This window comes from Ochotona curzoniae, unplaced genomic scaffold (assembly GCF_017591425.1).
Source record: "Ochotona curzoniae isolate NIBS_2020 unplaced genomic scaffold, NIBS_Ocur_1.0 contig_883, whole genome shotgun sequence".
Taxonomy (NCBI): Eukaryota; Metazoa; Chordata; class Mammalia; order Lagomorpha; family Ochotonidae; genus Ochotona; species Ochotona curzoniae.
Window position 1 is genome coordinate 29,943,914 of NW_024466599.1, and position 25,142 is coordinate 29,969,055.

Genomic DNA, 25,142 nt, shown 5'->3' on the forward strand with positions numbered 1-25,142 from the left:
TGCTTATTTGGAGCTCAGTGTATTTCTCTAAGGAGGAAGACAACAAAAACTAAATACCTTCAAAGTCTGGGGATTGCTGAAGAAATAATGATAGGGTGTGGGTTGTCTAGTTCTAAACCTAGTCCTGATCCCCATAGGTGTCAGTGATAAAGTGTTACTCTGAGAATTGCATTTATTGAAACCTTAACTCTGTGTGCTTTAAGATACGGTTATCGAGGAAAGGACTGTCGAGCTAATGTTTACCTTCTTCCTACTGGGGAAATAGTTTATTTCATTGCATCAGTAGTAGTACTATTTAATTATGAAGAAAGAACTCAACGACACTACCTGGGTCATACAGACTGTGTAAAATGGTTGGTATCTTTTAATATTTGATCACTTTCTTTCAAAATTTTAAAGTGTGGGTAATATTAAAAGTAATTTCTTATTTACAGCTCAGAATGTAAGGATATTACAGATATTTTGCAGAAGGTACTTTAAAAAGAAAAAGATTTGGAATCTTCTAAAATATTTTCTGAAGTATCTATGGCAAGAAACACAATTCCCTTAAATGTTCATTGGAATCTCTTCAGCTTCCACAGGTCCCTGATAATCCTTGTCATCTTCGTCTTTTTTGAATTTATTTTACCTATTTGAAGGGCACAGTAGAGGACAAGACAGAGAGAGAAGGATCTTTCATCCAATGGTTTGCTCCTCAAATGCCTGTAGTAACCAGGTTTGGGCTAGGCCAAGCCAGAAACCTGGATTCTCCATATAGGTGACAGGAGCCCAGGTGGTTGGGCCATTTCCCATGCTTTCCCAGGCACATTAGCAGGTAGCTACCTCATAAGTGAAACAGCCAGGACTCGGTGTCACAGTATCATGATTCAAGTGATTACGTTTCTGCCACTCATACGGGAGACATTCAGTTTTAGCTCCTGGCTTTGACTCTGCTCCAACTGTTGGCTTCCTTGAAATAAACCAGTAGATGGGGTCTCTTGCTCCCTCTCTTGTCAAATAAGTAAATCCTTCCTCTCAAATAAGTAAATTAAAATTTAAAGAAGAAAATAAGTTCTGCTGTTTAATAGTTTACTATTTAAGCCCATCACTTAGGGACATTTAAAAAACTTATGTTTACATTTCTGGCAACTATGCTTTATGGGTATTGGAGGAGTAAACTCCTAGATGGGATCTGTCTCTTTAATTATATATAAAGAGAAGTCTTCATTAAATATAGCAAAATGTTAATGTGTTAGATTTTTTTTAGTTGTTTTAGATGTAGCTGATTTCAATAAAGAAAAACTATTTAGGAAATGGAATTAAAGGAACATTAATAAATGCTAACCTCTTAAGGAAGTTAAAGCAAGGTGCCATTTATACCAGTCAAATTCTCTTAAGTATTTTTATACTTTTTAACAGATTCTGTTTTTGTTTGAAAGGTAGAATTACAGAGAGAAGGAAAGACAGAGAGAGACCTTCCATCTGCTGGTTCACTTCCCAAATGGCTGCAATGGCTGGAGCTGAGCTGATCTGAAGGAAGGAACATGGAACTTCTTCCAGGTCTCCCCCCATGGGTGCAGGAGCTGAAGGACTTGAGCCATCCTCTGTTGCTTTCCCAAGCCTTAAGCAGGGAGCTGGATGGGAGGTGAAGCAGCAGGGACTCAAACAGCTCCCATATAGGGATACCAGCCTCACAGGTGGAGGTCTTAGCCTACTTTGCTACTAGGGTGCCTGCCTCTAAAGATACACTTGATATAAGGAAGTTGTGAAACTTCAAGAATATGTGTACTGCTCTACCAGAAAGTAATGAACAACAGTACATACTCAGAGGTTCACTGCTGGGTTGTTTGTACAAGAGTAGGAATGGCCTAAAAGAAGAATTTTTAAGTAGTACACATATAAGAATTATATTAGCATAATGAAACCTGCCTAAATTTTAACATTAAAAATGATACAATGTAACATCCCATGTCTCCCTTTTTTTTTAAGTGTAAGTATTCTTGTGCACGTGGTTGGGAAGAAAACTTGAACAAGTGAAGACAGTTCAGTTAATTGCCAAGCCACAGTTGTGGATAATTGCTTTCTACGAATGTGGTGTACTATTAGTTTGTTCAGTGTTAAATGGAAAAAGAAAAAGATAGCTTAGGAAAAAGTTTCAAAAATCTTCATGCAATTTGTGTTACTTGCTTGCCAACAAAGTTGTGATATTTTTCTGGCTGAAAACTCTTTTTAAAAGTTGATAAAAGTGCTTATTTCTGCTGCTTCACATTTCCTGTATTTAAAGTTATTATTTATAATGCTTTTTAGCCTTGCCATACATCCTGACAAAATTAGGATTGCAACTGGACAGATAGCTGGCGTGGATAAAGATGGAAGGGTGAGTGGCTGGCACAGTTATATGTGTTCTGTACTTGGTGATACTACTGTCAGAATTAAATTGTCATTTTATCTATATCTTATGTATTTTGTTTCAAAATTTACCAAAAAATGACTTAAGTAAGCAGGTAATAAACAATACAACAACATTTTATTTTTTTAAATATATTTTTATTTTGAATTCTGAATTATGTGGTACAATTTCGTATAGTCTGGGATTCCCCCCCAAACTCCCACCCCCAACGGATTTCCCCCATTTTACTACAATAATGTAGTCCTTCATAAGGAATCATAATTCTATTAGTTTCTAATTTAAGTGTATCCAAACATTGTTGGTACAGTGTCAGACAATCCAGCATCCCATTGTCTACACATGTCCAATTGGAAATTCATCTATAATATGAAAGCAGGGATGCATGTTCCAATATTCCCCCACATCTGCATATGATAGACTCCAGTATTCCATCAGTGTACATTTCCATAATTGAGAAGCCATGAAACCAGGTCAACAACTGGTATGAGTTAGAACAGCCACAACAACATCAACAACAAATTACAGCACCATGAAAAAACACACCACTGAGTAACCAACACGTGAGTGACAAAAACGAAACACGAAAGAAAAAATCATGTTGTTTAAGTTTTTTTTTTTTGTAAAATGTAGGTGTTTTCCTTAGAGAAACTATTTTTACTTGTAGTGATGTGAGGTCTGATAAGGATACTACAGTTTCTCTGAGTTGACAATTTTTGTTTTAAAAATGATTAGAGCAGGTATCACTTAAAAGTATTTCGCCTGCTCCTGAGTAACCTCACAAAGTTCAAGGAAAGTAGATTCAAAAGATAAAATTTACATTGGCGCAAGAAAGTCTGGGATTTTATTGTAGGAAGTTTTTCATAGTACACATTTTTCATGAACTTTTGAAGACCTTTGTGTAGTATTGCCTATTCCTAAGAATCAACACTGAAGATGAAATAATGACTGGTAGATATGGATGAACATGCTCATTACATTCTCACATCAATTTTGAAAGTAAAAACAAGGAGAGATTATATTGTATATCTTAATAAAAGTTTAACTTTGAGAGAATTATTTAGATCTCTGTATCTAGTTTTCTGTTAAATCAGTAATTTTAATAGTAACTAAAGTTAATTGGATTTTTAGGTTTCAGTGGCATACTTAAAATGATTTGTGGAGGACCTGTTGCAGTAGCCTAGTGGCTAAAGTCCTTTTCTTTTATGTGCCGGGATCCTATATGGGCACAGGTTCTATTTTTGGCCGCCTCACTTCCCATCCAGCTCTCTGCTTGTGTCCTGGGAAAGCAGTCAAGGACAGCCCAAAGCCTTGGGACCCTTCTCCCATATGGGAGACCTGGAAGAGGCTCCAGGCTCCTGGCTTCAGATCAGTGCAGCGCCAGCCATTGTGGCTGCTTGGAGAGTGAATCATCGGACAAAAGATCTTCCTCTCTCTCCCTCCTCTGTATATCTGACTTTCCAAATAAATAAAGATGTGTGGAGCATAGGAAATATACAAGTTGTTTGCTGCTACTATTTTCACTGTTATTTTCTTATTTGGGGGATTATGAACAGAATAATAGGTGCTGAAGAACTTCAGAGACATGTGTAAATCTGGCAGTGATATCCTAATAGGTTTGGGTTCCTCCGTCTTTGTAAAGGTGGTATGTAGTTCTGAGTGGTAGTGGTATTTTTTGTTTGTATCCAACTGAAGACTAGTGAGTTCTGCTGTCTTGTGTCTTTGCAGCCTCTGCAACCCCATGTCAGAGTGTGGGATTCAGTTAGTTTAGCTACGCTGCAGATTATTGGACTTGGGACTTTTGAGCGTGGAGTAGGATGCCTGGATTTTTCAAAAGCTGTAAGTAACTTTTTTGTTTGTAAAGAAACAAGGCTGATGAAAGAAGTTAAGTTCAGTTATGTGTGTTTGAATAAAAAGTGACTCGTAACTGGAAAATAAAGTATTAGCTCTAGTTAATATTATTCCTAAAATATTAGCATATTAGCCCAACTACTGAGCTTTGATTTGGTTTGGATCCAAGATATTATACTTAGTGGCATCTTGGAACCGAAAAACTCAGTCTTTTTATTCCCTAAAATCATGAATTTTTTTAATAATGCCAGGATTTGAAATTTTGTGTCTGATTTCTTCTCCTCCCCCATTTCATGTGCAAAGAGAATTTCATTCCTTTTATGCTTGCAGAGACCAAGACTGGGCCAGGCTGAAGCCAGTAAGTAACCAGAACTCAGTCAAGGCTTAGGAACTCAGTCAGGGTTTGCACAGAACCATCCCTGTCTGCCTTCATGGTACACTCAGCAAAAGCTGGAATTGATGGTGGAGCCAGGACTCTCAAATTCATGGAACCCAGAGTGGGGTGTGCGCATCACACAAGATGCCTTAACCGCTACACCAAAAGCCCTCTGCCTATTTGGTTATTTAAAATCACAGTTGGTAGGCAGCAATATTGAGAGACATGAGAAAACACTTCGAGAAATCTCCCATCTGTTGCTACACTCCCTAGATGCTCACAGCAGCTGAAGCTAGGCCTGGGCCACAGCAGAGCCAAGAGACAAACTCATTCCAGGTCGTCTTCGTGGATTGGCAAGGACCCAGTTACTTTAAATACCACCTGCTACCTACCAGGTTGCAAATTAGAACCAGGACTTCAGTGGAAAGCAGATGTCCCAAGCAGCAGCTTAACCACTGTGCCATGTGCTTTTCCCTATGTTTGGCAGTCTGAGGTTTATTCTGAGTGAGGAATAAGACCTGATGTTATTTATGCAAGTGTCCTGTGTTTATGGCCTGGACACAATTGAGCCATCACAGCTCTCTGCCCAGATCTGCATTCACAGGAATTTATTGGTAAGGTCCAGTGCAGGGAGCTGAACCCAGACACTCCTGTGTAGGATGTGGGCCTTCTGACTGCCATCTTAAATACGAATCCAAATGCCTATTCCAGGATTAGAAATTTTAGATTCAAATATGAAAACTCCCATATGTATTTTTATTGGACCTTTTTATTTTCTTTAGAATATAGTTATCCACTCATCTTTTTAGTTCTTACCCACCAGCAGCTATATTCTGAATAATGGGAGTAAATACTTGGTTTTTTTTTTTTTTTTTTTTTTTGCCAAAAATCTCTGTAGTGAGAACTGATTTGTTGTTGATACCGTTGTTACCGTGTCTTGAATTGATTGGTATTCTACCTCTTTGCAGTTGAGACAGGTATTCCAAATACAGATTAAAAGAAATGTAAAGTTTTACCCTCCTCAGTACACTCCTCACTACAATGTTTCCATAGACATAAGGCACATACACAGATACTATGAGAATAATTGTTCCATATCATCCATACCTATTTGTCACATAAATTAGGTTAATAAAAGTGATTTCAGAAAAACAGAAGCTTAGTTACATGTTTATCTTGTGTATTCATGTGAGCATAAGTTAGGTGTGCCACAGAAAACATTTATCAGCAATCTTTAAAATAGCCATTAGTTTTGCTTATTCCATCAAACTATCAAACCTTGGTCAGGAACAAAGTAAATTGTGTGTGTCCTTTCCTGCCTACCTCAAAATAACCTTATTGTGCAGCAGGAAGGAAATGTGCCAAAGGGACTGAAAATATCATCCAGTTAAATTATTTGCTGTCCTTAAATAATGAAGTAGCTAGATGGGATGTTTCATTGCAGGGAAAAAATTAAACATAGAAAGTGAATTTTTTAAAACAGTTGAGCTTAGCATTTTGGCATAGTGGATTAAGCAGTTGCCTGCAACACTGGCATCTCGTGTGAATGCTGGTTGAAGTCTAGGCTGCTGCATTTCCAATCCATCTGTCTGCTAAATAGGATTGGGAAGACAGCAACAACTACTTGGGCCTTTGCTCTGGAAGACTTGGTTGTGGCTCCTGGCACCTGTCTTCAGACCTATCCAGTCCCAGCCATTGGGACCATCTGGGGAGTGAATTAGTAGATGGAAGATCTCTGTCTCCCCCTGTCTCACTATACCTCTGCTTTTCAAACCTTTAAAAATAAGAATCTATGTATTTCTGATAAAACTATAGTTTTAGTAGTGCATTGATTATTTTCTAGAGAGCAGAGTTTAAAGTCTTTTCAGTGACTTTATTGTTGTAACAGTATTATTTCATAGAAGATGAACGTATTCAGGAATTCTTAAATACCTTTAACTGGTTTTATTTTAGGATTCAGGTGTACATTTATGTGTTATTGATGACTCCAATGAGCATATGCTTACTGTTTGGGACTGGCAGAAGAAATCAAAAGGAGCAGAAATAAAGGTAAATTTTAAAATACTTGAATTATGTATAACATTTAGAATATAATATTTGGTATGTATTTGGAATATTTTCTTAAATTGTATACAGTAAGCCCACTGACCAAATGCTTTATATGTATTGATTTGTTGTGATTCTTCTGGCGTTACATTGCAGTTACAGAAGATCAGGTAGCCTGGCCACATGAAGTAACTGTAGTGTTTCATGCATTATTATGCCACTGGAATGCCAAAGCAGATCGATGTCCAATCTCAAAATTGAGTGAAACTTGGCTGCGTTTGTTTCGTAAAGTACATCATTTCATTCCATTGTTAATGCTTTAGAAATTCAAAGGACAGATTTAATCTTAGCTGTGTGGCTGATATAACTGAAACAACATTTACAGTTTCTCTGGTTTTAATCATATTTATAGAATTAGTGCAGGAAATACTATACCATTTGTAATTGCTGGAGATTGGCATTGCTGCTTTGGTATGGATTGGGATGTAACTTGCAAGAGAAGAGTAAGTTTAGCTTTGCAGATGCCCCTAGGAGAGTTAGAAAATGGCCTTTTCTCTCTGGTGGCTTTCAAGGAGATTGGAAAAACAGAATGGCTTTGAGAAGATCTTCCGTCACTCCCCAAGTGAACGCAATGGTCAATGCTATGCTGATCTGAAGCCAGGAGCCTCTTCCGGGTCTCCCACACGGGTGCAGGGTCCCAAAGTTTTGGGCCGTGCTCGACTGTCTTCCCGGGTCACAGGCAGGGAGCTGGATGAGAAGTGGGGCTGCTGGGATTAGAACCGGCGCCCATATGGGATCCTGGGCGTGCAAGGCGAGGACCTTAGCCATTGCGCCGGGCCCTGGAAGAAAGATCTTTATCTCTCTTTCTTTTAGTAAATCTTCCTGTTCAGTAAAAATAAATGAATCTTTTAAAAAAAATTCAGATTAGATTTTATGGAGCACATATCTATTGTTTATGCAAAGACCCTTGAGCCCAAATGTCACTAATCGAAATGTAAGACTTTTAGCCTCAAGAGAAAAGAAAACATTCAAACTAACCCTTTCAAGTCTCATTTTATTTGTATCAGAACATGAAATATTCGATCTTTCTTTTTGTAAGATTGCCTTATTTACAACGTTGGTTTGCAAAACAAAAATGCTTCAACAGACAAAAGGTTCTTTGTTCAAGTTTCAAAAGTACATGAGGGGGTACAATGCGGTAGCCTAGTGGCTAAAGTCCTTGCCTTGCACGGGCTGGGATTCTGTATGGGTGCTGGCTCGTGTCTTGGTGGCCCTGCTTCTCATCAAGTTCCTTGCTTGTGGTCTGGGAATGTAGTCGAGGATGGCCCAAAGTCTTGGGACCCTGCATCTGTGTGGGAGACCTGGATGATGCTCCAGGTTCCGGGCTTCCGATCTGCTCAGCTCTGGCCACAGCTATTTAACATTTTTTTCTCTTTTTACAGACAACAAATGAAGTTGTTTTGGCTGTGGAATTTCACCCAACAGATGCAAATACCATAATAACATGTGGTAAATCTCATATATTTTTCTGGACCTGGAGTGGCAATTCATTAACAAGGAAACAGGGAATATTTGGGGTAAGGATGAAAATATTAGCACTTCATTAGGTATATAAAATAAATTTTAAAATTTTTGAGTATAAAATCATGTCAAAGGAAAAACTAAAATTGTCATTTTTTTCATTATAGAAATATGAAAAACCAAAGTTTGTACAGTGTTTAGCATTCTTGGGCAACGGAGATGTTCTTACTGGAGACTCAGGTGGAATCATGCTTATATGGAGCAAAGCTGCTGTGGAGCCGACACCTGGGAAAGGACCGAAAGGTGCAGTGTCTTCCTAGTCGTAAATGCCTTGCTGATAGTTCTCACTCAGGGCTGCTGCTGTCCCGGTAGATGTACAGTGTGAGACTGGCCAGCATACCTTTTGTTTTAAGGTTGATTTGATCTTTTAAAAAAATCATTTATGTAGTTACTCATTAAGTTTGTATAACATACACTTGTTCTGATTGTTCCCTACAGAATGGAGAGAGATGCTACTAATATTTGTAAATGTTAATTTAAAAAGTATATGTACTCACTTTCCCCTTGGCTAATGGTAGGGTTTCTGGTAAGGCAAAATCTCAAGTTTATATGATAAAATGTTATAGGAAAGGAAAAAAGAATGTGCTATTTGGTCTTCTCTCACTTTAGCTCTTCTTCCCAGCCCCAGTGCTATGCTCGGCATTCATTCAGTGTCACCTCAAACCAGTCTTGCTCTCTTCTATGGTAGATTGAAGAAAAAAGAAATAGGAAGGGAGCCTGCACGTTGGCACAATGAAGTAAACTTTTAATTGTGATACCTCATACTGGAGCTCCATTTTGAGTCCTGCCTACTCCATTTCCAGTTCAGCTTCCTGCTAATGCACTTGGGACGGAAGGATGGAGAGAGACAGGAAGGGAATATCATTATGTTCTTAGAGTTATATCTACAAATTATATTAAATCTATTAAAAAATATTGTTCCCATATTCTCCAACACTGAGGCAAATTTGGGTATAAATGTTGCTTTCCTTAACTTTAGTGTTGTATGTTCCTGTGAGGTACAAGGAGAGATTCTGAGATGTTTATTTTAGTTTTTGTCTGAAAAACCTTAGCTGAAGCTGAGCTGATCTGAAGGCAGGAACTTCTTCACCTTAGCACATGCCAAGATCCTATATAGCTCTAGTTTGTGTTCCACTTCCCATCCAATTCCCTGCTTGTGGCCTGGGAAAGCAGTTGTGGATGGCCCAGAGCATTGGGACCCTGCACCTGCGTGGGAGCCCCTGAAGAAGTTCCTGGCTTCGGGTCAGCTCAGCTTCAGCCATTGCAGGCATTTAAGGAGTAAACCAGTGATAGAAGACCTCTTTGTGTCCTTACCTCTTTAAATCTGCCTTTCAGATCAAACCAAATCTTTATTTTAAGAAATTGTTTTTCAAGTACTATAATTTCTTACCCTCAGCCTTCAGAAAGAGAATTTTTAGAGGAGGTGAAATATAAAGTGTCACTCCATATGAGTTTAAGCAAAAAAAAAAAAAAAAGGTATATATTCCCACATTATCCCCAGTGCTGGATGCTATAGGCATGTCAGAGAACTGTGTTGCCCCTTAACTATCACATTGGTGTAGTTGGAGTAGTTAGTAAAATACTGAAAGTTTCCTCTGCTCAGCACTGCCAGGCCCACCTTTGCCCCAGTGCCTTCCCCAGACTCTCAATCTGCAAGTAAAACAGGGCATCCATGGCACTGATGACCTCCAGGTGAACAATGGTTAGTAAATAGTAAATAGTAAATAGTATAGCTGTTACCCTAACATTAAAGTTAAAGGATTCTTGAGTTCTGACTCCAGCATTGTGATCCTGGAGTATTGACCTCAATTCTAAACTCATGTAATGGCTTCCACAGCTTCTGTGCAAGATGATCACAAGAGATGGCAAAGTTCTGAAGCTAAAACACACTACACCCTCTTTATCTTTGGAGTTGCTATCACTACTCTTTTTGCTTTTTTGTTGGCAAATATTTTGAAATATTTTTCAAGTAAATACTGATAAATAAAAATTGTAGTAAGTATTTATTTATTTATTTATTTATTTAGAAGGGGCAACATACAGAGAAGGAGAGACAGAGAAAGATCTTATGTCTGCTGGTTCACTCCCCAAGTGACTGCAACTGCCAGAACTGAGCCAGTCTAAAACTGGAAGCCAGAAGCTTCTTCCACATCTCCCGCACAAGTGCAGGATCCCAAGGCTTTGGGCTGTCCTCTACTGCTTTCCCAGGTCACAAGCAAGGAGCTGGATGGGAAGTAGAATGGCTGGGATACAAACTGGTGCCCATATGGGATCCCAGCAGATTCAAGGCAAGAATTTAGCCACTAAGCTATTATGCCAGACCCAGTAGTATTCAGTCAAACTTTTCTGCTGGCGTTGCCAAAAGTACAGTTTCAATTATTGAGTTATGTACAGTTTCTGATTATTTTCTCTGTGATTCTGCTAAAACTTTCTTCCAAAAGGACTCTGAAGTCTGGCAAAAAGTTATCAGTAGGGGTCAGTGCTGTGGCATTGGTATTTAAGCCACCAACTGCCGTTGGCATTCCATATGGGCACTTGTTCATCTCCTAGCTGATCCAGCTTCCTACTACTGTGTCTCTGGAAGCAGTGAATGATGGCACCCATGTAGGAGGCCTGGATGAATCTTCTGGCTCCTGGTTTTGGTCTAGCCCATCCTTAGGCATTGTGGCCATTTGGGAGTGAGCCAGCAGATGTCTCTCTTTGTCTCCCTGTCTGTGTAACTCTGCCTTTCAAATAATTTTAAATTTTCATTAATGCTTTCCTTTTTCCTTCAACATCTTAGGTGTATATCAGATCAGCAAACAAATCAAAGCTCATGATGGCAGTGTATTCACGCTTTGCCAGATGAGAAATGGGATGATATTAACTGGAGGAGGGAAGGACAGAAAGGTAATTCTGTGGGATCATGATTTGAATCCTGAAAGAGAAATAGAGGTAAGGATGAAAATAGAACAAAATGTTTAAAATATTACACCTTCTAAATGTATCTATTTTGGCTTATGTAGATAACTATTTTTTTTTTAATTAGTATACATTCTTATCATTTCAGTCCCTTCCAGTGGAAGAGTTTTTTATTGCCTTTAGGATAACCTCATTTAAGAAAAAAGACCATTAACTAAAAATCATCTGAACAAATAAAAAGAATAAATAGAATGATTAACTTGCTTATAGTTTATTTCTAAAGTATTTTTAGTAATCTAAAACCAAACATAAAACTTAAAATCCAACAGATGTTCATTGAGTACTTTTTTAAAAGTCTAAGCATACACATACTTTTTTTTAAACAATTGAATTTTAAACTGAGCCTATGATGATTATTAAAAATCTCTGTATCTGTGTGTGTCCCTGTTTCATGGCATAGACCAAGTATAACCTTAAAACCTGACCTGTATCCGTGTGCACAAAGTTTGCTGGTTGAACTGATGCCTCTGAAAACACTTCTGGTTTTTTGGTGACAAATTTTGAATAGGTGCTCAATGCTTTTCTACACATGTACTTTCTAAACACAGTCTATGAATAAGATCCCAGAGGAAACTATTCTTGGGTTTCTAAGCAGACAGATAATGAAGAAATTGTTTTATTATAACCTTTTAAATTCATAGTGGAAATGCCACTTCCTTTACCATTTATTTTCATCACAGATACCTGATAGACTTTGTAATCAAAAGCTACACAATGTTGTTTTCTGCTTTCCTTGCCATTTCTAAAATAGATTTGGACTCCGTGCTTAGTGTTTTTAGGAGCAAGTTTGGATACCATCAAAGAAAAAAAAATTCCAATGTTTCAGATTCATTCTTTGAGATTAATATGACATTGACTAAGAATATATCATATGTAATGCATTACAGCTGATATTCCATGGAGTGCTCTTAATAATTTTTTTATTTTAAGTTAATAAGACTTCACATTAGGGTCTTGAAGAACACGTGAGGACTAGAAAGAATGTGTGTTGAGCCTACCTAGAGAGAGGGCAGGGAGTTTGGACCCAGGCTTCATTCCTTCTAATGATGTTTATAATATATATGATACAGTCTGAAATTGATACCCCAAGGAGTCCTAATGACAGAATAATGTATGATAGCCTTCTTTTGGTGTCCTTAGAGGATTAGTTCCAGAGCCACAGGAAGCCAGAGTCCTTAGACTTTCAACTCACTTATCTACAAGTGTACTAAACCTCACGTCCCTTCTCTCTTATACAGTAAGCCATCTCTGTATTCCTTACCAATACAGAGTAAATAATGTGTAAACAGTTGTTTCACTGTACTATAATAGTTTATAATGAAAAGGGAAAAATCTGTGTTCAGTACAGACACAGGTTTTTATTTTTTTTAATACTTTACAGCCGTGATTGGTTGTATCCAAGATTACAGAATCTATCTATTGCTTTTCAGTTTACAAAGAAATTTCATGTGCTTCAGTTTTATGTTTTGATCCTTAGTTGAGTAGATGGGACATACATACTGTTATGTCATATTGCAGATAATTACAGATAAAGACATTTTTCCTATACTGATTGACTTATTACACAGAATACTGTAATATGTTACAAAGACTACCTGCTTCATGTGATCTGTTCTTTTTTTTTTTTTTTTGCTAATCCTAACTTAATTCTTGAATCATGTAAATTTAAAGATAACTGAATTCAAGAATATAAGTGTTACAACATCTGTATAGTAAAATAAACATGTCATTATTGGCGTGGATTGACCAAGATGTGTTCAGATTTGGAATTCTGTCCTTTTCCACTACACAGTTGCTTCCAACTATAGATGTAACCTTGAGGTAATAATTAATGCATTTTGATGTGTAAATGGTGACTTTATTCCTTATTTTTCCTAGGTCCCTGATCAGTATGGCACAATCAGAGCTGTAGCAGAAGGAAAGGCAGATCAGTTTTTAGTAGGTACCTCACGAAACTTTATCTTGCGGGGAACATTTAATGATGGCTTCCAAATAGAAGTACAGGTAAGCCAACATCAGCTATTAACTGGATGCTTTTGATGAGACGCTTTCATTCTTCTAACAGCCAGTGCCTTTCCCTTCCAGGGTCATACAGATGAACTCTGGGGACTTGCCACACATCCCTTCAAAGACTTGCTCTTGACATGTGCTCAGGACAGGCAAGTGTGCATGTGGAACTCAGTGGAACACAAGCTGGAGTGGACCAGGCTCGTAGATGTGAGTGAAGCAAATTATGATTAAAATTCTACCCATGGAAACTCTACTAACTGGCAGTTTAGAGTAGCAAAGGAAAAAGCACTAAGCATTTGTTTCAGACCAGCATCTTACATGTGTTAGTAAGGGGGACGGGAATAATAACCAAGTGTTCATCTCAAAGTGCAATGTGAACCTACTTCTAGGAAGCAAGGTAACAAGCTAAAATAAATTAGTTGTTTTCTCAGTTTCAATAGTATAAATCATAGATTTCACATGTTCGTGAAACAAATTATTATGGAAATATTTGAGTTTCTGGTGGGTTGCAGTTGATTTCAGTAAATGCTGTTCACTAGTAGACTCTATTTTTGAATGGTCTGTCACTGTATTTTCTCCTTACTCTACGTATATATCCACCTTTTCTAGCACAAAAAGGTGCATGTAAGTTCTTTGCAGATACTGAAGAACTATATCAATATTGCTATTATTATTATTATTGTGTTCCTGCGTGGCCAGAAGCTGGTGGTTTTTCCCTCACCATTGTGCCAGCATATCTCCTCCAGCTTCTGAAATCCTTTCCCTCTAATATCTATTTATTTCTTATTAGCTCCAATAAAGTTGTTAGAATTCCATGTTTATATGAAACACATTTTTTTCAAATGTTTTTGCCACTGTCACCGTAGTTCTAGGGAGACTTTCTTATGTACTCCCCAACAGCTGTCTGTCTTTCTTCTAGGAACCAGGACACTGTGCAGATTTTCATCCAAGTGGCACAGTGGTGGCCATAGGAACGCACTCAGGCAGGTAGGGTCTTGAAGTGAGCTGAGTAATCTGAAATGGTGGGGTGTTTATACCGTTATTCAGAAGTATTCCTATCTGAACTAGAGAATGATTCTCTTTCCATGGCATGCTAATATGCTTATTGCTCTTATCTGTTATGTATACTTAATCACTTAATAATTATTAATTGAGTGCCTATCACTTGCTACATACTATTGTGGACATTCAGAATCTATTAGAGAGCAAGAGAAAAATCCCTAGCCTTTTGAAGCTCACATTGTAGTATGTGTCAGGAGTGGAGCAGTGGGTTCTAGGAAGGCGGTACAGTTGTAAAATGATCAGTACAATAGTCAGGAGAGGGTTTACTGATAGCAGACTTGTTTCCTCTTTGTGAAATTAGAAGGAAAATGTCTTGCTGTATTACCTTTTAGGCAGGGAAGAGGAATTTATTGCTGATACACCAAGTTAGGCTTTTATAAATTGTACTGTGGCTTTTGCCATCCTGTGTGTTTTGAATACTATAGAGATGCTCATTAAAGATATACTTCATAAGGTCAAGTAATATATGTTTATATATTTTAAGATGCAGAGAAAAGATATGAAGTGAATTTTCACTAAAGCTGAACTCCAAAAGTATTGAATGCTAATTTCCAATTGGAGGGTAACCATAGTGGACACAATTTTATAAATAACTTTTGTGTATATAAGCTTAGAAATCTCAGCTTTCCATCTTATTTAAGCCTAATTATGTTTTAGTAATTTAGAGGTTGTTTTTGTTAGTAGGTTTTTGCCTTTGACTGTTGAGTACAAAATAGCACTACTGGAAAGTGAAAATTATTCCAATTCGATACTGCAAAGTCTTTATGGAAATATTTGAATTGTGAATGTCTAACAAAAATGCTGTTTGTTTAATTCTGCAAATCACTGAATTTGAGTCAGGTTGCTTGGGAGAATAATTGGTGATAATTTGCAAATTTACAATGGTTTTACTCTTTCAGGTTTTCCACAAAATGCATGTCAATAATAGTCATGATTTTAAAGCACTTATTAGACTTGAACAAACAGGCATATGATGGGTCACTTAGTAAGATTTAGAGGAAATTATTTTACTTAACAACACCACCAGAAAAGATCTTACACATGAGTTATATCATTGATCTAGGTTTCAGAAAACCACAAATGAGTTCACTTCAGATGAGTGTATTTGGCAGCTAAACATGTATCATAAGTGCTGAAGTCACTGCAATAATACGAGTAAGAGAGACCATGTAGTCCATACTTCTGCTGCTTTCCCTGGCCATCAGCAGGGAGCTGAATCAAAAATGGGTTAGTAGAGGTATGAACCAGGGCCTGTTTGGGATGCGGCCACTGCAGATATACCAGCTTTAAAGAGGAAAAAATTAAATCCATAGCCCTATGTAGACATGGTATTTCCTTAACATGCAATGGTTCTGGTTTAGTTCATGGCATTGTATAACCATTTTCACCGTTTAATTTCAGAAATTTTGATTATACCACCCACTTTCTGGGAAACAGATATACTTTCTGTATAGATTTGCCTATTCCATACATTCACATGAATGTAACTGTGTAACACAAGAATATTTCAAAAGGGTCATGGGAATTTTTTCAAAGATTTATTTATTTGAAAGGCAGAATTATAGGCAGGTATCATCCATCTACTGATTGATTCCCCACGTGGCCATAACAGCTAGGTCTGGGCCAGACCAAAAGCAGGAGCCAGGAACTTTGTCCCAGTTTCCCACATAAGAGGCAGGGGTCCAGGTGTTTGGGCCATTTTCTTCTGCTTTCCCAGCACATTAATAGGAAGCTGGACTGCAAGTGCAGTATCAAGACTCAAACCAATACTCTGTCATGGATGCCAGTCTCACAAATGGTGGCTTAACTCATCATAACCCCACTACTGAAAATAGAATTTAAGATGTTTATTTGGGTGGAAAATTTTTGTATATCTAAGGATTGCTTTTCACAAAATTCATTTTTCGTGAGCCTTTTGAAGAATTCTGGTATATAGATGGAGAAGAAAAGACAGATCTTGCATGTGCTGTTTACTTCCTCAATGCCTTCAGCAGCTGGGGCTGAGCCTGTTTCCCACATGGGTGGCAGGGGTCCACATACATGGGCCATGATATGCTGCTTTCCCAGGCACTTCTGCAGGAAGCTGGATTGAAAACAAAACAGCCGCTCTTGAACTGGTGCTCTGATGTGGAATGTCAGCATTGTAAGCAGTGGCTTATTAACTCCCTGTGTCATACTGCTGGCCTCCGCTTTGTTGAACGTAGTTTTTCATAGAAATTTAATCTTTATACCCTCTCTAGACCTCAGCAAAACTATAGATGTTTTTACTATCTCATCAGAATGTCAGATATTTAATAACTTGCAGAATACTCCAGACGGTTTTACAACTGTTTACTCTGGTCCTGGCTGGATCAGTTTTATTTCCATACCAACATGTAAAATATATTAAAGAAATTTTTTTGCCATACATGTTTTATAGGCAGGGAAATAAATCAGAGAAATCCCAGAATTCGAGCAATCAGTAGGGTAGAAGGCTGAATTCCTTTCCTAGCCATAGTTAGATTTTTTTTTTATGTGTCAAATCCACAGACTTTGAGTTAGTATATAAAATATAATCTGTTTAACAAAATAGGAATGGAAAGGGGAGTGCGCAGAAGAGAGGGAACAAAGAAGAATTCAGTTTTCTGAGCTGTCCTGGAAGTGATCTCTAACCACACAGCATGCTGGGAAAGTGACTGTGGTGAGTAGGGAGGTAGAGAGTTTTAACTTTTGAGATGAAATACAGGACCTTCAGCCTAGAGACACTTAAGTGATGCAGCTCAACTCATCATCAATTATGGTAGCTGCAGTCTTGGGCAAGCCCGCAACGGGTCTAAAGTCATTACCAAATTCTCACCACAAAAATTTGACTCTAAAGGCTCTCAGTCTAAGAAATGTTCCTTCTGTTCCAAAGACTCTTTAAATCATGGAGACTTCCTTCTATGACAGAACTAACAGAGAAAGCTAATTGGAATAATTTGTCCTATGGTGTTTGTTGCAACCTGTAGGTACTCCAGAGCTCATTTTCCAGGTTGCCGAGCGTCTCTCATCTCTGTAAGCATGCATCTCCCTGTCTTGTGGGAACTCCACTTCTCAGTCACACTTCAAAGTTTATTCAGTTCCTTTAACTTGGAAAATAGTATGCTAGAGTGTGTTTTATAAAGAAATAGAAGACATGGTCCTTACTCCAAGTAGATGATAACCCACTTATATCCTTCATAAAAAGATAAATAATATATAGTTCAGTGTTACTTGAATAAAGGCATGCACACTAGTGTTTGGAACTCAGAAATTAATGGGAACTTGAGTGGTCAGAGACTTCAGAGGAATATGAATGGACCTGGCCTTGAAGGAGGATTTGGTTGCTGAAGAGGCAGAGCAGAGTGAGGACCTTGTATCAAGCAAGAGGAGTAAATTAGGAAAATTCCACTTCTGACCTATTCCTATCTGCCTTTTGATGTCCTGCTTATCCATGGGAAGATCCTAGCTCACACAGATCTCCAGGGATTTCCCCCTGCTCTCAAACTGCATTAACCTTGCCACCCAGGCTGTTTTAGAGATATTTGTTTGCTATTTGGTATTAATATGTCTGTCTCTCCAGTTAGATCATATACTCCTGTCTCCTTTGCTGTTTCCTTTCTTTTCTGGGTCCCTGAATGTCATTGTGTCTTCAAAGACAAAGGGTTGAAGGCTGGGAGGTGTTTTCCATGAGATTCCACCTTTCCTGGTACGATGCAGAGAAAAAATGCAAAGGCCAGGAGCTCTCCTGATTCTGTCACTAATTGCTTGTTATCTGGTTAGATGTTTGGATATCATAGGACTTCAGGGCTTTCAAGAGATTTGAATTGATTTTCTTGTTTTTGGCTTCATGTCTTTGTAAATTTTAAAACTGACATTCCTGCTTTTATCAGTAGAAAACCACAAAGGAATGGGGAAAGAGAGTATAGAGCTTACAAGCCTGCTACCAGAGGACACACTTCACATTGTAATATATTCTTTTTATAATTGATATGAAAAGATACATTTAGGATTTTAAGAAATTTCCCAGCTATAAAATATTTGCCGCTAAGGAGATCAGTGCAGTGTCTTTTTAAATAATGTATCAAAGGGCTGGCATTGTGTCCCAGCAAGTTAAGACATAGCTTGAAATGCTCACATCCCATATGTGCACTGATTCGCTGCGCTAATGGCCTGGGAAAAGCAGCAGATGCTGAGGCCTTTGGACCCATGTGGGACCCAGAAGAAGCTCCTGGTTCCAACCCAGCCCCAGCTGTTGTGGCTGTTTCAAGGGGGAACTGACAAAACATCTTTCTCCCTAACTTTACCTTTCAAATACATAGGTTGAGAAAAATCTTAAAAAAAAAAAAAAAAAAAAAGTCATCAAAACAAACGATGGTACTGTGTTTTGGGACTTAGCTCACAAGTCAAGTTGGTTTTAAATGTTCGGCCAAAAATTTCCCATCTCTGATATTGAGCAGTACCATTTAGAAAGATTGAGTGTGTCTTACAGGCCACACAGTCCCATAATGACTTCAGATTATTGTACAGCAGAAGCTTTTGTTCTAATGTGTGTGCTCTAGACTAAAACAAGAATATGATTAAATACAGTAATGTTTGGTTTTTATTTTTAATGAAATCCCCTTTGCCTAGAGAATCTGTGGCTAGGAGCAGAGGTCCTGCACATGGAGTAGATACAGCTCATGTAGTGTGAAGGATGGGAACTCTGAAATTACTCCTGGAGATTTGTGTGAAGTTGTACATGTTAGTAGCACCTGTTGCATTGCTAAAAACTATTTGCTTGAAGTGACTTATTTTTAAATAAAATCTTTTAAAAATATTTATTTGAAATGCACGAGAAAGATTTCCTTGTTCACTGCCTAAATGGCCATAACAGCTAGCTAGCGTTGGGCCAGGCCAAGGTCAAAAGCCTGGAACTCCATCCAGGTTTCCCATGTAGGTGGTTGAGGTTCAAGTGCTTGGGATATCTTCTGCCTTCCCAGGGACATTTTTTGGGAGCTGGATCAGAACCAGAGCAGCTGACACTTGAACTAGCATTCCAATATAAGATTGGCTGAACTGGCATTACAATTTGGGTTCTAGTGTCACAGGCAGAGGCTTAAGCCTCTGTGCCACAGCCCTCTCCCCAAAAAGTAGTTTCTGATAGTGTAATTACAAAAATGGAAAAGCAGGCAAGGTTTTCTCTCTAATTATTTCCTATAAACCAGTAAATGATGGAGGGTTTTGGGCTCCTACATGTTGTACCAGTGGGTAATTTTTGTTGCTTTCTAAGGGCTTTCTAGAAAGATGAGAGTGTGCTGTTTCCCTAAGAAGATTAAACCTACTTAGACCTTGTCTAGAATAAAAATGATTTTTAAATGTGTTAGAGGGAAGTAATAAAATTTCCAAAAACTCATTAAAAATGTGGAACCTGATGTGGAGTAGCTCTGTTTATTGCTCTTAGGAGTGTTCAGGCTGCTCTGGATTGCCACCTTGTTCCTGGCTCTGAAAGGGAGTTCACTTGGCATCAGTTTTGGAGCTTGGCACAGGGGAGTTTCATGGTGTAGCCATAGAACTTGATAGTAAATGGCAACCTCAGAGGAGCAGTGCTCAGCTGTGAGCTCTGCGACTCCCCTTGCATGCTGTCTGTAATGCCCTCCTCGGCGCTCCATTGGGTAGCTTTATCTTGTCCTGCTCTGCTCTTCTGAAGCACCTGTCCCTTTAAGTGCTCCTAGAAGATCTGGCAGCAGTCATCCATAAAGTAGAGACTTAGGTCATTGGGTTGTTTTTACTGCCCTATAAATGTGAATGAGAAACCCCCATTTACAGCCCTGGATGGGACACCTGCATCCTTGGTTGAATGGCTTAATTTGAATCCCAGTTTGACTTCCGATTCCAGCTTCCTACTAATGTACACCCTGAGATATACAGTGTGATGACTCGGGAAGTTGGAAGGTGGAGATCGGGTTCCATCCTGGGACCTGTCTTGGCTCTGGTCTGGCCCGGCCCAACCCCAGCTTTTGAAGCACTTGAAAGTAAACCATTGGGTGGGAAGTCACTGTCTCTGCTTTTCAAAGAATAGATTTAGAAAGTTAAACTTGTGGGTCCAGCACAGTAGCCTAGTGGCTAAAGTCCTTACCTTGCATGCAATGGGATCCCATGTAGGCGCCGGTTCTTGTCCTGGCTGTTACACTTCCCATCCAGCTCCTTGCTTGTGGCCTGCGAAAGCAGTTGAGGATGGCCCAAAGCCTTGGGACCCTGCACCTGCTTGGGAGACCTGGAAGAGGTTCCTGGCTCTGGATCAGCTTAGCTCCGGCCGTTGCTGCCGCTTGGGGATGAATGAGCAGATGGAGCATCTCTCTGTGTCTCACCTTCTCTCTGTGAATCTGACTTTCCAATAAAAAATAAATAAATGGTTAAATCTTAAAAAATTATTATAAAAAAGAAAAAAACCTCAGATTTTAGAGCTTCCATATATGAATGTTGGAAATATTGGGAGAGCAGAGTGCCCCCTACTGGTCCCTTGGAAATCACACCTAATGAGTGTCACTGCTTTTTCCTCCTTCCTTGATTCTCTCCAGGATCCTTCCCCTACTTTGTCCTAACTGCATCGTGCCTAGGCTGCCTGTGCCAGCCTTCAAGCTGTAGCCTGTATCTTCCCTGAAGGTTGCCTTTGTTAGCTATCCCTCATTCTTCCTTCCATGAGTTCCTGTGATCACTGTTACGAAGATTCTTCGTTTCAGCTGCATCATTTCCTTTCCCCAGCTGTAATGTAGTAATCTGCAGGAGCACAAATCCTGACATATTTTCTATGTTAACAGTGCCTTGCAGGGATAGCTGGCAATTAGTGAATATCGAACTATGAGTGAGAACAACTCTAGGCCCAAAAAAGCAAAATAAGGCCCAGCGGCGTGGCCTAGTGGCTAAAGTCCTCACCTTGAATGTGCCAGGATCCCATATGGGCGCCGGTTCTAATCCCGGCAGCCCCGCTTCCCTTCCAGCTCCCTGCTTGTGGCCTGGGAAAGCAGTCGAGGACTGCCCAAAGCTTTGGGACCCTGCACCTGCATGGGAGACCTGGAGGAGGCTCCTGGCTCCCGGCTTTGGTTCAGTGCAGCATCGGCTGTTGCGGTCACTTGGGGAGTGAATCATTGCATGGAAGATGATCTTCTCTGTGTCTCTCCTCCTCTCTGTATATCTGACTTTGCAATAAAAATAAATCTTTTTTTAAAAGCACAAAATGACTTTATCCTTCATGTTATGAGGGGAACATGTCATAAAGGGCTATTGAAATTTCATGAAAGAAAAAAGTGGAGATCAACTTTTATATATATAAAAATGCTGCTATGTGAAGAGAATTTTCATTTTTAATTTTTACTTCTTAATAGGTGGTTTGTTCTGGATGCAGAAACCAGAGATCTAGTCTCTATTCACACGGATGGAAATGAACAGCTCTCTGTGATGCGATATTCAGTAGGTAGGCACATGTGCCCACTCTGCTACCCTCGGGTCCAGCGCGCTTCATAAACATTGCTTGCTTTTGCCTCTTCAGTAAAGCTCATTATTTTTTCTCTAGTGGTGCTAAGAATTGAGTATGTTTTCCCCAACATTAGATTAATTCTGCCACTGGAAACTCCAGGAGTTCTGCTTATGTTAAACATAATTCTAACTCATGAAGCAAACATAAGCTGAGAATTGTTGTAACTTCATTTGCAGTTGAATGTCATATTTTGCTACATAGACTTAGAATTTTGAATAAGGCTTTGGTTGAATGTTACCTCTAGTTAGCAACCTATATGTGTATATATGAATATAAAAGAAATTCTAGTAATATTCAAATTTGCAAATATTACAGGCCTTTCAAGTTCTTTAGAATCTAGTTATAGTATTATTGATTATGTAGTAATCACTTTTTTTAATTAGGTAAAATACTTAGCAATTCATCGTGTTTGGCACATTCATTTAGCCATGATTAATTCTTTGTACTTGATTCAAAATGTCAATTAAATTTCCATAATCATATTCCAATTACCCTTTCCTGTTATTAATGGGAATTTGGTTCACACTGTTCCTCCTTGGAGTTAGTTTAATATTTGAAAAATACATTCCAAAAGTTCTATCACCATGGAGTCCAAAGAACTTTTTTTAATTGCTTCTCAGTCATTTCAGAAAAGGCACAGAATTCTGTTCTCTGAATTTAGCAAGGAAGGCAAAGGTATATACTTGAAACTATAATACTAGACTCACCTCAAGGCAGACATATTTCTGTAACAGCCAGTGGTCCACAGCAAATGAAAAGATTAAAATCCAAAGATGAAATGGACTTTATTGTCCATTGATTTCACGCTTAGCACAGTGATATGTATGATGGAGATCGTAAGAGATGATGATTCCTTCCCAAGAGAACCTGTCTTGTAACTAGGGAGATCATGGGTTCTAGCCAAACCAAGCAGGCTCCTCAGCTAGCTCTGAGAGCTCATTCTGTCTTTGGGCTGGGTAGATGAGTACAGAGTCCAGGGTCTGTGCATGTCTCCAAGAAGGGATGTAACAGGGAAATGCTTAAGTGACAATGCCAAGTAACACTTGTTAATGAGATTTAGTACTATTTGTGAAATGCTTTTTAGTACAGATCCAATAAAATAACTGTAAATATATGTATACATATACACACACATCAATGCATTTCTCTAGGTAACACTTTCCCTGTTTCATTCTAGATGGTACCTTTCTTGCTGTGGGCTCTCATGACAACTTTATTTACCTCTATGTAGTCTCAGAAAATGGAAGAAAATATAGCAGATATGGAAAGTGCACTGTAAGTAGTAAAATAAACTTAAATTATGAAACTATTAGCAAATTTTACTTGTATCAAAAATAACTAAATATTGATGTTGTGGTATTTTGTATTTGCTCCTTCAAGCTTTAATCTGTTTTTGAAGACAGATCACTTGACAGCAAACCGTATTGTTTGCCATATGCTCTAGGTAAAAGTCTCCTTTTAAAAATATTTTCATTTTGTTTGAGAGAAAGGATAGTGATCTTTGATCTACTGGTTCATTTCCCAAATGCCCACAACTAAGATTGGACCTGTAAAAGCCAGGAGCCCAAATCAGGCCTCTCAGGGTGCAGATTGCTAGGAGGCTGGGCTTGGAACAGGGCTAGGACTTGAACCTAGGTACTCAGAAATGTGATGCAGGCATTCCAGTTGTCTTCTGAACCACTGTACAACATCCGCCTTCAGTGGGATTTAATATTTGTCTCACTTGATTTGAGTTCCAACCCCTCTGATGAAATCAATCTGGATTAACCCAGTTGCTTTGTAGTATAACCACATGAATAAACTAGTCTCCTAAAGTGAAAAAGTTTTGCTATTGATGAAACCTACAGATCTCTTAACATGTGCTAGAAGAACCTGACCTAGGGCATTTTGGACCAAACATTCATATTCTGTTACTTTTCCCTCCCGTTTCTAACCCTTGCATTCCATTTTAATGTTGAGGATCTTTGCCACTTAAGAAAAAAAAATACAAATATGGCTGTATGGTACAAAGTACAGTCTGACAGTTAATGGGGTTTGTTTGTTTGTTTGTTTGAAGTGGTACAGAGGGGGCCGGTAAGATTCTTTATTTTCAGGTAGCCCAGGCTACAAATAGTCTTTTATAATCGGGATATCACCCTATTTGGTGTGCCTGTCTTTTAGACTAGCTATTCACTGTTGTCACTGGAATATAGCATTAGATGTTGCTTATAAAACAACAGTATGACAATCACATCTCACTGAAAAGCATGTCATTTACAATAGTAGAAGAGCACTACCCACTATAGCTTTGTGTAGATTAGTGCACAAATGCATACCTGCCTCCATTAGCTGTTAAGAGCAGATGATTATGCAAGGGATGCAATGATGCAGGGTTCCTGACCCATTACTTTGAAAGAACCCCACACTTCTCCCAGGAAATCATTGGCTCTTCATGAGCTTGCCCACTCCTGGTGGCTGGGAGATGTGGAGCGGGACTAGTCCATCCTGTCACTCCTGCACTCTCCTGGGAGCCCTGGGAGCAGAGGCTGCTGCTGCTGCTGGGCTCTGGGTTCCTCGCAGCACGCACACCCTGCTTGACCTGAGCTGAGGCAGTTGGCGAGTCTCACTTCTTTCGTCTAGTTTAGAATTCATTGTTGACGTTTTGTTCTCTGGGCTGCATCTCATGATCTCCAGTGGAAACGTGGTCTCTCCCATCTTTATGGTATTTACTAAAGGACTAGAAAAAGTGGTTTGATCATAACCTATAGAGTACAGATTCATGGCTGTATCACATACTTTCTGTGGAAGCAGTATGGCTTTGTAGTTAACGCCATGGAAAAGTACAGAAAGCAGCTTTAGGTTCAGAGAGTTTAACTTGTTCACACAACATCCTTTAAATTCTGGGAACAGGGTTGAGCTGTGCTGTTATGAATCTGATTTTATTTTATGTAATTAAGCTTCCCAAGTAAATTTCCTGTGACAGAGGGTTTTACATGAGTATTTCATTTTACATTATTTTACACAAGTACCTTGAACATGCATGAAGGTCCTTATTTATCTGTAACTTTCTCTTGAAATGTTACTTTATTTTGTTCTCATCTTTATTGTTCCATACATGAATGAAAGGTAAGTTTGAATGCTAACTTTAATTTTCTCCAGAATCATTTGACTTGAGTTTATGTCCTGGCTCCACCTTTTGGCTTGTTTGTTAAGATTTATTTAAAAGGCAGAGTTCATTGGGGGAAGAGTAGGAGAGCAAGCCAGCTGCCATCTGCTGGTTCATCCCTTAGACTGCCACAGGGCCCAAGCGACTGGGCCATCTTCCACTGCCTTTCCAGACACGAGCAGGGAGCTGGATCAGAAGTGGAGCAGAGCAG

At 38.9% G+C, this 25,142-nt stretch overlaps 1 protein-coding gene across 6 annotated transcripts in view; it reads left to right on the forward strand.

Moving 5' to 3' along the window:
* The window catches only part of EML4 (EMAP like 4), a 110,987-nt gene that overhangs the window by 79,449 nt on the left and 6,396 nt on the right, over positions 1 to 25,142 (forward strand). For all 6 annotated transcript variants that reach the window (XM_040993148.1, XM_040993147.1, XM_040993149.1 and 3 more), the window contains 12 exons: positions 204 to 353; positions 2,287 to 2,356; positions 4,115 to 4,225; positions 6,567 to 6,662; positions 8,102 to 8,236; positions 8,348 to 8,483; positions 11,023 to 11,174; positions 13,080 to 13,205; positions 13,287 to 13,418; positions 14,131 to 14,198; positions 21,635 to 21,723; positions 22,964 to 23,061. In XM_040993148.1, the coding sequence (XP_040849082.1) occupies positions 204 to 353; positions 2,287 to 2,356; positions 4,115 to 4,225; positions 6,567 to 6,662; positions 8,102 to 8,236; positions 8,348 to 8,483; positions 11,023 to 11,174; positions 13,080 to 13,205; positions 13,287 to 13,418; positions 14,131 to 14,198; positions 21,635 to 21,723; positions 22,964 to 23,061 (1,363 nt within the window). The remainder of the gene's footprint in view (positions 1 to 203; positions 354 to 2,286; positions 2,357 to 4,114; positions 4,226 to 6,566; positions 6,663 to 8,101; positions 8,237 to 8,347; positions 8,484 to 11,022; positions 11,175 to 13,079; positions 13,206 to 13,286; positions 13,419 to 14,130; positions 14,199 to 21,634; positions 21,724 to 22,963; positions 23,062 to 25,142) is intronic.